This window comes from Hydra viridissima, unplaced genomic scaffold (assembly GCF_058129835.1).
Source record: "Hydra viridissima isolate aposymbiotic clone 2 unplaced genomic scaffold, HvirCarnegie_v1 scaffold_7, whole genome shotgun sequence".
NCBI classification, from domain to species: Eukaryota; Metazoa; Cnidaria; class Hydrozoa; order Anthoathecata; family Hydridae; genus Hydra; species Hydra viridissima.
The window spans coordinates 2,881,890-2,894,288 of NW_028324306.1; the positions used below are offsets into that span (position 1 = coordinate 2,881,890).

The 12,399-nt window shown below is 27.9% G+C and overlaps 3 protein-coding genes across 3 annotated transcripts; all 3 read left to right on the forward strand.

Annotated features, from left to right (window-relative positions):
• The first annotated feature begins 521 nt into the window (after positions 1 to 521).
• Positions 522 to 4,661, forward strand: LOC145184602 (uncharacterized). The gene has a single exon (XM_080060326.2). It carries the CDS (start codon positions 1,087 to 1,089, stop codon positions 2,407 to 2,409), a length of 1,323 nt encoding a protein of 440 aa, XP_079916452.2. The 5' UTR covers positions 522 to 1,086; the 3' UTR covers positions 2,410 to 4,661.
• Positions 3,936 to 4,661, forward strand: LOC145184465 (uncharacterized). The gene has a single exon (XM_080060145.2). The coding sequence runs from the start codon at positions 3,936 to 3,938 to the stop codon at positions 4,653 to 4,655; it is 720 nt and encodes a 239-aa protein (XP_079916271.2). The 3' UTR covers positions 4,656 to 4,661.
• A 133-nt stretch (positions 4,662 to 4,794) lies between these two features.
• On the forward strand, positions 4,795 to 10,710 carry LOC145184466 (monocyte to macrophage differentiation factor-like). The gene is made up of 7 exons (XM_080060146.2): positions 4,795 to 5,012; positions 5,110 to 5,191; positions 5,333 to 5,484; positions 6,167 to 6,247; positions 6,370 to 6,471; positions 8,536 to 8,605; positions 10,085 to 10,710. Exons 1-7 carry the CDS (start codon positions 4,969 to 4,971, stop codon positions 10,256 to 10,258), a joined length of 705 nt encoding a protein of 234 aa, XP_079916272.2. The 5' UTR covers positions 4,795 to 4,968; the 3' UTR covers positions 10,259 to 10,710.
• The last annotated feature ends 1,689 nt before the right edge of the window (positions 10,711 to 12,399 follow it).

The window sequence follows — 12,399 nt, forward strand, 5'->3', positions numbered from 1 at the left end:
TAATTAATTTTCTTTTTTTTTTTTTCATTTTTCATTTGGAAACTTCTATTCTTACGTCATCTCCATTCTGGTTTCTTTCTTTTCTGACTATTTATCACACAAAGGTTACAATTACACATTCTGAATTATTTCCATTCTGACGTTATTCTACCCAGGCATCTTTCCGTTTAGACTGTTTTAGCAATCCGCGTTAGAATGACGCATAAGACTAATTCACTAACTAATTCACTTTTGTAATTATAGATCTTATGGTGGTGCATAAGATCTATAATTATAAAAGTGAATTAGTTATAAAAATCACAAAAGCCACGATAGAATAGTGTAACAAGCACATTAAATACACGGAAAAAACACAGGATAAAAATACCAAATTTTTGAACTTGTACTATTATGGCCTAGAACTCTGGATAAGTCCAATGAAGTACAATTACTCTGCTTTAGACTTGTTCCGCTTTTTCGTTGTCGTAAAAGTGGAAACGGTCTGCGTTTTAATCAGGATAGTTTACGGGATGAGTGGTTCTGTTAGTAAAAATGCATACTTTACGCTGAAAATTACTTTTGTTACAGGGCAATAAGCAGATTGTTAATGACAATTGTACTCTCTTTTTATTACACATGAATCTTTTTTAGACAGTAGAACAAAATAAGTATTAACATAAATTCATAAACATCCTAACAGTTTACCTAATAAAAAAAGTATTTTGACGCATGCATTGAGCCTCAGGTTTTATTATCTGGCTATTTTAAAATACAGGCTTCGCTAATTAAAATACGAAACTGATTTCAGATGTCTGTTTGTATATATGCATATGTATATGTATATGTATGTTTATATATGTATGTATGTATGTATGTATGTATGTATGTATGTATGTATGTATGTATGTATGTATGTATGTATGTATGTATGTATGTATGTATATAGGAATATATTGGGATTATCAATATTATCAATGTCAAAAATGTTTTATACATAAAAAAAATTTAACTTTTTTTATGTTTATTGAATTTTTGAGCAGTATTTACTGATGTAAATCTTGATTTTTAGAAGAATATTTTTATCAATTTTAGAACCTTATTGAAATTATGGATCAAATGCTCAATGATGCAAAGCAACTTGTTCAACGCTTGAATGCACAAGATAATGTTCTTGATTCCATTATCAATGAAACAACTAGTTTGCAAGGTCGGTTGTTAGTGATGAGACAATATCATGAAGAGGTGAGCAGAATGAATGAAATTGCAAATCATCGACCACGGAGTACTTTAATTCTTGGAAGTCTGCTTGAAAATCAGCGAATTCAAAACCTGGAACAAGAAAACAAAGAGTTAAGTTTATCCTTAGCTGAACATCAATCTGCACTAGAGCTTATTATGAATAAATATAGGGAGCAAGTTCTTATCATGATGAAGTTAAATAGCAGTCAAAATAGTTGCAATAGCAGTACATGTTTAGAAACTGAAGTTAAAATGAGAGAAAAGATTTCAGAAATGGCTAATGTTATGCGTCATTCAGCATTAATAGATGATAATATTGCAAGTAAAGAAATTGAAGCATTAAGAAGCTTACAAGTTGAAAATGAAAATCTTCGAGAATTGCTTCAAATCAGTGGCAAAAGCTATCCGACTTCTTTTCCTTCTTCTTTAAATAGTGAATCTTTTAACAGTACAAGTAGTAATATATCTTATAGCAGAAGTAATGTTTTCAATTATAGTTTATTGAATTGTACTCCATTTGTTAAAAGTAAAGATAGTGGAATATTTGAAAATGAAGGAGAATCTGGTAAGGAAGTTGTTATACTACCAGAGTCTAATATTCGTTACGATTTTCAAAATAGTTTTGAGCAAATTAACATTAACCATGATAATGATTTAAATATGGAATTACGCTCACATCTTGATGAAGAATCTTCTATGAATTGTTTTCGTGCAATTATAACAAATATTCAGCCTCTAGATGTCACCAGGGAAAATGAATCAGATAGATCAGATAAAGATTTTGATGACAGCTGTGATAACCAAGATGATTCTTCTAAAATTAAGGCAGAAGAATCTAATGCAGGTTCAATTTTATCTGCACATGTTTTTGACAGAAATAATGTTTCTTTAGCTGAAAATGGTCTTGATAGCTATGAATATATGCCAAAGAGAAAAAAAAAAAGTTCAAAAAAATCATTTAATGAGACTTCACAAAAATTGGAGAACCCATTAGCATATCTTTTTACGCAAAATGTTAAAATAAATGAATTAGTTAAAAATGAAAGTATTCAAATACCATATGATGCAAATAATGAATCAGATGCTGATTCAGAGTTGACTTTTACTGGTGATGACATTGAAGATGCTTTATCTGAACTTGATTCTATAGTTGATGATTCTACGTTTCTGGAAGATGACAATTGTATATGAAAAGCTATATATTTAAAAAAAGTTATCATAATTGTTATGTAAAATCTAAGACTTTAGCTCATTGAACTCAAGTGTGCTGTAACTTTTAAAAACATTTTTTATGCAACTTTCGCACAGTATTTGGAAGGTCAGTTTGTTTTTTAATATGATAGAAATAGCCATGATCTTTAAGTTATGCAAAAATAGCAGTTATCTCATTGTCATATTATTAAGTGAAAAAATATAATTTGTTATTTATGAGAATATATATTTTTATAAATTTGTTCAATCATTTTATATACATTTTAGTCCTAACTTTTTAATATCTAAACAAGCACTTTGATCCAAATTTCTGTGAGCTTCTGTAGATCAAATTTGTTAATTCAATTATCTGTGAAACAAGTATATATTTGAATAAATTGATCTTTTTAATATTAGGAATTTCATGTAAATCCACTGTATTCTAATATTTATTCTTTATACAAAATTTTGTAATCTCTAATATATAAAAATCCCAACATAAAAAGTAATTATGCAGCTTAATCTGCTCTTAAGAGGAACCTTTTTTTTTGCAAAGAAAAAGTCAGTTTTTTTATTTATAATATTTCACTTTTTGTTATCATGTTTTTACAAAATTATAAAGCTTTAAAAATGATTTTAAATTCTCACAGCTTTGATGGTTTTTTTTATTCACACTTAGTTGCACATTTATGCAAAGTTATAATTTTCAATTGTAGATTTATATGCTATAAAATTATTATAGTATAAATATAAGTCCCAATCTATGTATGTATGTATGTATGTATGTATGTATGTATGTATGTATGTATGTATGTATGTATGTATGTATGTATGTATGTATGTATGTATGTATGTATGTATATGTATGTTGGTAGGTGGGTAGTTTGGTCAGTCAGTCAGTTGGTTTGTCGATTGGTTGTTTCATTGGTTGGTTAGTAGATAGGCAGGTAGGTAAATAAGTCCTTATGTAGGTACATAGGTATGTAACTATGTATGTAGGTAGTATATATGTAGGTGAGTGAGTAATTTGTAGATAGTTGTGGTTAAAGGTATGGTGTATATGCCTCTAGTTTTATTCTAGAATAATTAACACAGTAGTTGATCACAATTGATGTGAACTCTTGTAAATGCAGTTTTTTAAATGTTTTTCACTTTTTTTTGTCAAGTTGTTCTAAAATATTTTTATGGTTGTAGTTGAAAAATCTTAAATTTTAAATAGGCAATAGTATCATATGAGTATTTTAGATATTGCAACTGCTAACATGGTCCATTTGTCTTAGCATAAACCAAAATAAATGTTTTAATATTTAAGTCATACAAATATTTTGTTTATTATTGTTGTTATTTTTTTGTGTGGGTATTAATGTACTTATGCATTATCTTTTATAAAGGTTTACACAAACCTTTATAAAAGATAATGCATATGCACAAGCAATAATATAATAATATACTGCTTGTATATATATTTGTGCTGCAAAATTCAAACGTATCTTAATTATTTTTAAATTCCTTTTCAGTCAAATAATATGGAAGAAGAATTTGAATTAGATTTATTTGACTTAGATAATGATATTGAAATGGAAGAAGATGAACTGCAACAAGAGCTTAAACTACTAGAAGTGGAGCAAAGCATATGCAATACTTTGAGCAAAAGTGATATATCTCATAATAAGGAAATGGCAAAAAAGGAAGAAGTAGTGTTTGAAAGTGACGTTACTGATAAAAAAGAAGAAAAAAATATTTCAACTGAGTGCTTATCAAAAGTTACTTGTTGCAGTTCAAGTTCAAATTCAAAAGCTAGGCCAGTCTCAAAGCAAAACAGATTTGTTAATAAAGAAGTTAACTTCAAAAAACTGTTTAAACCACTTCATCTAGATAAAGGTTCACTTTTTTCAATAGCTGGTAGAGAGTTGGCTCATAGACTTGAAGAGAGCAAAGCTGGTTTGCTAGGACATGTTTTTAGAGTTTTAGGAGCTTCATTAACTATGGAGATATTTGAGGAAACAAAGAAAATCATGAAGCGTGGAGGACTTAAAACAGATTCTGGAGATCGAAGGCGTTCCCCTGGTGGTACATTTTTGTATCTGATGAAAAGTCGGGGTTATGCTACAAAATCACAATTAAAAGAAATTTTTAAAGAAGAAGAAGCAATTAAAAAACAATTACTTAAAGAAAAATATAAAAGAGTATGTGCTAAAAAGAAAGAAAAAAAAGAGGAAGTGGTACAATGTCTAAAAAGTAGTTGAGATGTGTATATAAAAGTTTATTGAATCAAGTTAATTCCAATAGGTTTCTCAAAAAATAAATGAATTATGTTTAATGAAACAAACACTTTTTTGTTTTATTTCATAATTATTTACAAAATTACAAACCTAAATAAATGCATAACAACAATTTCTACTTTGTTTAATTGTTTCTAAGTAGCATAAGTTCTCGAGTGCAAATTTTTTTTTTGAATTATATGTTTTAAAGTATTAGCTAATAAAATTTTATATATAGCAGCATATACACTAAAATATCAAATCATAACACTTATAATGTTTGTAAAAAAAATTGGCTATGGATAAAGAAGATAGTTATCAACGTTATTGGTTGAAAAACGGGTATTCTATCTCTTTTCATAGTAAATAATGAGTTATTTTTTTTTTGTCTTTTTTCTTTTGGAAAAATTTTTTTATTTGAAACTCCATTCATGCTTAGATATATGAATTCTTGCCCCAAAAAAGGTGAAAGTTACCTACCAACAACTCTTGAACAGATAGCAAATTGTTTTACTCACGGCGTAAGTATTTACTTCTTCTCTAGTCTTCAATCTTCATGTGAAAATTATCATAATTATCATAATTATTTGTTTATTGCAAATGTATAATTATCATTTAAATTATAATTGTTATAAGTATAGCATTAGTAATTCATTTTTTAGGTATGGATTGTTCCTGCCATTTTTGCTGTGTGGAAGATGTTAGAGATATCTTCCACTAATGAGCAGCTGTTCTGTGCAGTTCTCTATGGAGTTGCATTTGTTTCTTTATTCACTATTTCAACAACATTTCACATCCTTTCATTAATGCACAGGTAAAAGCAATTATAATTACAGAGATAAAAATTAAAATTTGCATGTAATAAATATCCTTAACTGAAGTTAATGCTCTGTTCTCACTGTACATAAACAACAAAATATGTTCTTAAATTGTAAATAATTACAGTCATTTTGATTTTAAATAATTTTCCATATGCTTCCATTTACACTTTTAGCTCTTGCAAAACTTTTATTTCATGTTTTTACTTTTTAAATATTCTGCAAGAATAAATATTTAAGATTGTTCTTTTTAAAAAAATTATTGCTATTTTTACCTATAATAGTAATGTACTGTATTTATTTATCTTATAAGCTTATTAGTGTAATAGACTATTAGCTTAATTGCTTATTAGTGTAATAGCCAACTAGTTAAATTGCTTGTTAGTGTAATAGACTATTAGTTTAGTTGCTTATTAATGTAATAGATCCTTAGTGTAACAGACTGTTAGTTAAATTGCTTATTAGTGTAACAGGCTATTAGTTAAATTGTGTATTAGTTTAATAACTATTAGTGTAAATGAAGAATGGCAAATAGTAGCTAACATTAAAAAAAGATTGCAAAAAATTTTAGTTATTGAATCTAATATATTCCAATACTTGATAATTTGATCTAGATACACTTTTACTAGCGTAAAGAGTATTGCACTTTTAAATGAAGTTTTAATTGTCTTCTCATAGGGGCACTGCTTGCTGCTATCTGTTTCATTTGGGCGACCGATTTATCATCTATATCTATATTGCTGCAACTTATACTCCATGGTAATTCATAAGTTTGTTTAAGAAAATGAATCACTTCAAACAAAGAACCTATTCTGTTTTTTTACATTTGCACATGTTGTATAAGTTCTCATTTGCTGTCACTAAACTTTGTTGAATGAAAGGTTCCTTCTTCAATGCAACGAAGAATATGGTGCCAGTTCTTCAAATCTAGTCTGGTTGTTTGCTTTTGTTGGTGTCTCATACACATTGCTGTACCATGAAAAGTTAGAATTTTCTATTTTTTTTTTATAAGTTATGTATTTGTTATATTATGTGAAATTTAAAAAGTAAAAAATCCTCCTTTATGTGCTATTACGTTTTTTCAAAGAAGAACTATTGGAGACTTTTATAAAGAAATGTATCTTTCTCCTTGAATAAGCATTTTTTTATATATATTTAAAGAATGCAGTATTTTTTTTTTTTTTTTTAAATTTTTTTTAAAAAAATCACTAGGGGAAAACCTCAATGAATGGGACAGTTTTAGCGAAATGCTTTTTAAATGTAGATAAAATTGTTTAATATGTATATTTAAATATGTTTGACAACCACCGACTCTTGCTCAATGATATAGTAAAACAAAAAAATTGGATTTGCATTTGGCTATTGGTAAAAAGAGAGTTTTATTGGAGCATGACATTTGTCCCATTCATTAAGTATGTCTCATTGAATGGGACAAACATAAAAGAATTAAAAATGAATGTGTTTAATTCAATCATTTTTCACATATGTTTATTAATTGTAAATGTAGTTAAATATATAGATACATACATAAAGACCGCACAAAAAATATTTTTAACTTTAGACTTTCTAACTCTAATTAAATTTCAATCAAAGTAGAACTTTCTCATTTTAGAATATTATATATAGTTATTTTTATTTAAGTAAAAGATTGGAGTATAAAATTGTGTAAATAATACCCTTTACCAATGGGGGTAAAAGTAAGGGACTACACCATCCCTCCACTGACCTGTAAATAATACCTTATTAAATTCATTCAATAAGTAGTATTTTGTCCCATTCACTATGCGCATCAATTTATCCAAAAATGATTAGCCACACTAAAAACACCATTATTTAAGCTTGAATGTTTTACACACTGTAGTACTAGAGACTGCTATCTATTTAAACTTGGAATTTTATTTTCCATAACTTCAAAAGTTGCTGCAAAATTAGAAAAACAAAAACATTTTTAAAAATTACTTTTTACATTTGAAAGCACAATAACATCCAATGTCATTACAGTCATACCGCAATAGGATGGATAAGTCGGTCAGTTGAATTCTTGTTTCTATCACTCTTTGTTACAGGAATTTGAATATCCTTACATCAATGCTTCTATAAGAATCTGAGTTTGTCTCATTCAATAATTGTCCCATTCATTAAGGTTCTCCCCTACATTAATTTATTTACACAAACAACTTCCTCAAGCATGACTTTTTTTTTAATTTGGCAATTTGCTTAGCTTTTGTATATACAACAGCAGATAATTAACGCACTTTAAGCAATTTTCTTAGAATTTCTTAGTCTTGCCCAAGCCTTTATAATGTACTGAATAATGTCAGACCATGTATACTATAAGTCAGATCATGTAAATTACCTGCCTTAGTTAAGGAATTTAAAATCCATATCCGTCCATTCATCAATGAGTTTTTGCAAATTGTCCTTCAAAGATATGTTCTTGGAAGCCTCAGATGCTTGTATGTAACTTGAAGTCCCACCTTGTAGATGTTTCTTTGATGCTAAATGACATCTAAAACACCCCCAAGATTTTCATTTATTCACCAAGTTTAAATTAAAACAATAACTATAGTAAATCAATGATGCAGATTCTTAGAGTATATTTGTGAAAGACAATTTTCAAAAGAACTTTTTTTTTTTTTTTTTATTCACATTCTTTATTTGTGAATTGGACATTCTTCAATCAGACTAAATTTTATAATTATTTTCTGTATTGGCAAGTTGAAGTATCCTAAAATCATCAATTTGGAACTTTCTGAATTCTGGTACATCAAAATTCTAGGAAAGATACACAAAAGTCATAAAAGTTTCCAAATATTATTAAGATAATCAAACTGAAAAAAGTGTTTCTGCAAGTTTTTTTTTACATTTCTGAAATATGCAATACTTTTAACAATACAAAACTCTGCAATGCAATATTTTTAACAATACAAAGCTCTGATAATTTTGTCAATTGAATCATAATTGAACCACCTAATGAAAGTTCATTTGAAAAATAAAATCTAAAGGCTTTATTATATGTGGTGATTGTTACTCTGTCTTCAATTTAGGTATAAGATGCTTGAGACAATATTGTACTTGTGCCATGGTTTTTTCCCTGCTGTTTTGCTTGTTCAACTGGTAATGATTGTAATATCTCATTATTTTGTGAGCTTTATCCTCACTGAACTAAAATTTTGAGTTATATGTTCCGTTCAAAAACATTTAACAGGTTAAGTATTCTAATGTAAGTGTTTAGCTTTGACCTTTGTGTCATCCATATTCTAATTGTGATTAGCCTGTCTAATTGTGATTAGCCTGTCTAATTGTGATTAGCCTGTCTAATTGTGATTAGCCTGTCTAATTGTGATTAGCCTGTCTAATTGTGATTAGCCTGTCTAATTGTGATTAGCCTGTCTAATTGTGATTAGCCTGTCTAATTGTGATTAGCCTGTCTAATTGTGATTAGCCTGTCTAATTGTGATTAGCCTGTCTAATTGTGATTAGCCTGTCTAATTGTGATTAGCCTGTCTAATTGTGATTAGCCTGTCTAATTGTGATTAGCCTATCTAATTGTGATTAGCTTGTCTAATTGTATTTAGCCTGTCTAATTGTATTTAGCCTGTCTGAAGATTTTAAATTTATAGATTTTTGGTTTGTAATTAACAAAAAGTTACTCTTAAAATACATTTTTGATCTGAAATCAATTTTTTTGTGTTTCAGATTTTTGAATAAGCTATTTAAACTGATAATTTTAATTTATTTAATTTAAATCGATTAAAGTGTAATGTTGTTTATTACAAATACCATGTAAGTATTAAATAGGTTAAAGGGTAATGTTGTTATCAACGTTACCCTTTAACCTATTTAATTGTAATTGCTATCATGATATTAAAAGAGTTGTAAAAAAAAAAAAAATGATATAGAAATGCTATAGAAGTATATAGGTATATGTACCTTAAAGCCACAAACAGCGCTGCAAAAAAACATACACAAAATTCACTCATACTGGTTTTTTAAAATCAAGGTTTATGGCAGTAAAATTCAGCTATAATTCTTATTAATAATATTTTTGGGTGAGGATTTTAGTTCATTCAAGATAGAAAAAAAAGTCCTAAGATTTCAATAAAAATCCTATTCATAGTTTTGTCTCAGAAGCAACATTAAAGCGAGAAGTTATTTGTAGAATATACCATCTTCCTCACCTACTTGTGGACCTTTTATTTCTAAAGATTTCTGCTTGGGTCTGTATATAAATATATATATAAATCTGAATTAGGTCTGTATTTAAATCTTCATCTTTTCGCCAATGAATTTCTTCTGTTAACTGATACCAATAGCTCTTTTTTTAATATAAATGAAAGTTAGAAAACAGAATTATTACCAAGTATTGATTTTAAATACATTTTTGATAATAAGTTTTTATCAGAATCTCAATCATGATCATCACATTTATTGCAGTAGATGTACAGCATTTTTCAAAATATTAATTTAAAAATTATTTGAAAGTAAAATTAATTGTTTTAAAAACTTTTTTAAAACAGTTACTTAAAAAGTTCTTGTACACTTGTCATATTTTACTTTGCAGAGGAGATTGCTTCAAATTTTTTTCTTTTTCAGTCTACGAAAGGTTTCTTTGAACTTGCTTTTGGTGGTTTTCTCTATGTGGTAGGTGTGTTATTTTTTAAAAGTGATGGAAAGTTACCGTTTGCGCATGCTTTGTGGCATATATTTGCTTCGATTGCAGCGTGGATCCATCATTATGCAATATGGACGCACTTATACAAGCTGTGAATGGATTTTTTCTGCATTTTTTTTATTTCCCTGTGTTTTTTTTCTCCGTGTTTTTTTTTCCCCTTTATCTGTAATTTACTAAATATTAGGTTGTATATTTTACATTTTTTAACGATAGAAACCTTTTTTAATTTATTTATAAAAATTATATATTTAGATTTTTATTTGAAAATTTTCTATTATTTTGGGTATTATTTTTGTGTAAATAAATAGTAATATAAAGACTTGTGCTGTTAACTAAGTTCAATATTTTAATGCCTCAACACAATGGTTTATTGTCGCAAAGATAATATAATTGGTAATTTAAATTTAAAGATGACTGCAGGTTCAATAAGTTTGAATAAGACTTTTTAAAAGCTTTTTACTACTAACACGTTGACCGCCGTTGGCCGACACTAAGGTATTCCATTTAGGCCGCGTTGGCCACCGATGGCTGAGACATCAAAAAACAATAAATCACCTCAAAAATATCTCAAAACAAATGAAATAATTGTATTTCGAAAGATATATTAAATTAAACCTAAAAAAAAGCAATTTTTAGACGTTTTACGAAAATCCTATTGGCGGTCAACGTGTTAAAAATTGGAGTTTATCAATAATATTGCAGATATATGTAATATATAATATTGCAGATATATGTAACATTACATTACATTTTCTTGTAGTAATTGAACATGAGGCGGAACAAAGATTGCTTCTGTAGAAAAAAAGAAAATTAATTTTAAATATGTTATCAAATGACTTAACACTTACTAAATTTTGCGTTAACAAGTGTGTTCTCGAAAACTGGTTTAAGACTGTCACAAACATATTCAAAAATACACTACCCTTAAGCACATGGGAGTTCGAGTTTTTCGAGTTAAAAAATTTTGTTCAAGTTTTTCGATGCAAGTTGATTAAATATTAAAATTTTTCAAATTATTCGAGTTCAAGTTTGTTAGTTTGTCAAGTTTCATTTTCAGTCAAATATTTCGATCGAGTTTATCAAGTTTCACTAATTTAAAAAAAAGATTATTTAACAAACACAATTAAGAAAATCATTCTTAGTCATTTCAAACTGTTTAAAAAATCGACCGACTTGCGGAAAGTTATGTAAGCTTTCAATGGCAGTTTTTTGACTGTTGCCTCCAATTGAGTTGGTACTTTAAAGACATTTACGGTCCGGCTATTGACATGGTAAGGCATTTTTGAGCATTAATACCTCTTTTCAATTTATAATTTTTTTGAATTTGTACCAATTTCATTTTTTTCTTGCACTATCAATTAGTGTTCGTTTTTTTGCACTAATGACCTAATTGCTGACAATCAAGAACTAATCCTGTGTCTTAAAACCGCAAAGTTATCTTCTCACCAATCATAGTTTCTTAAAACTCTGTTGATACATATTAAATTACATTTAACAACAGTTATACAACTTTATATATGATACATTTCAAAAACATAAATAAAAAAACTTTATATTACAACTTTTATGCGCTTTTGCATAATGAAAGGCATAATATTTAGGTGCAAAACTTTAAAATTCAATTTTAACAACCTGGTAAACTCTATGGTTATTCGGTACACTTTTTGCCTCTCTAGTTGCTTACATGCGACTACAATGTTATTTCAAAATCATTGTTATGAACGCAATATATAGTAATTTGGTGTTTAATTACTGCATAATAGTGTTGCAACCTACATTTTTCTGGTCTGTATTTGAAAAACTTCTTTTAAACTGAGAGTTTTTTGATTGTCCAATCAGTTTCATTCCTAATAAAAATTATCTAAATGTACAACTCTTGCTCTTGTAGATAACTTGGTGACTAGCACTATTCAACCATGCTATTTTTCCATCCCAAGATTAAAGATTTTAATTTTTGCAGATGTTTCTTATCGATGTTGTATTGTTCAAGCGCCAAATACTTGATTGTTTTTCAATCACTGAACCTAACACTATTCAGTGCAGTTCTAATCTAACTTGACAATCCAGGTCAACTAAGAAAACTTGAATGCGTCATCACCGGCCTTATTTGTATTCGCATTTCTAACAAACTCTAATTTTTAACTTCTTTTAGGGCTTTTTTTTCTTTGTTAAGCCCGAAAAAACTTATGTTAGATGTAGAAAAATTCAAGTATTAAAGGTTGTTCTACAAATAATT

Excerpts from the sequence above, each read along its gene's own strand:
- LOC145184602 (XM_080060326.2), top strand. The coding sequence starts at position 1,087 with ATGGATCAAATGCTCAATGATGCAAAGCAACTTGTTCAACGCTTGAAT.
- LOC145184465 (XM_080060145.2), top strand. The coding sequence starts at position 3,936 with ATGGAAGAAGAATTTGAATTAGATTTATTTGACTTAGATAATGATATT.
- LOC145184466 (XM_080060146.2), top strand. The coding sequence starts at position 4,969 with ATGGATAAAGAAGATAGTTATCAACGTTATTGGTTGAAAAACGG. Across the intron at positions 5,485-6,166 it reads ATCCTTTCATTAATGCACAG|GGGCACTGCTTGCTGCTATC; the intron begins GTAAAAGCAATT and ends GTCTTCTCATAG. Across the intron at positions 6,472-8,535 it reads ACATTGCTGTACCATGAAAA|GTATAAGATGCTTGAGACAA; the intron begins GTTAGAATTTTC and ends TCTTCAATTTAG.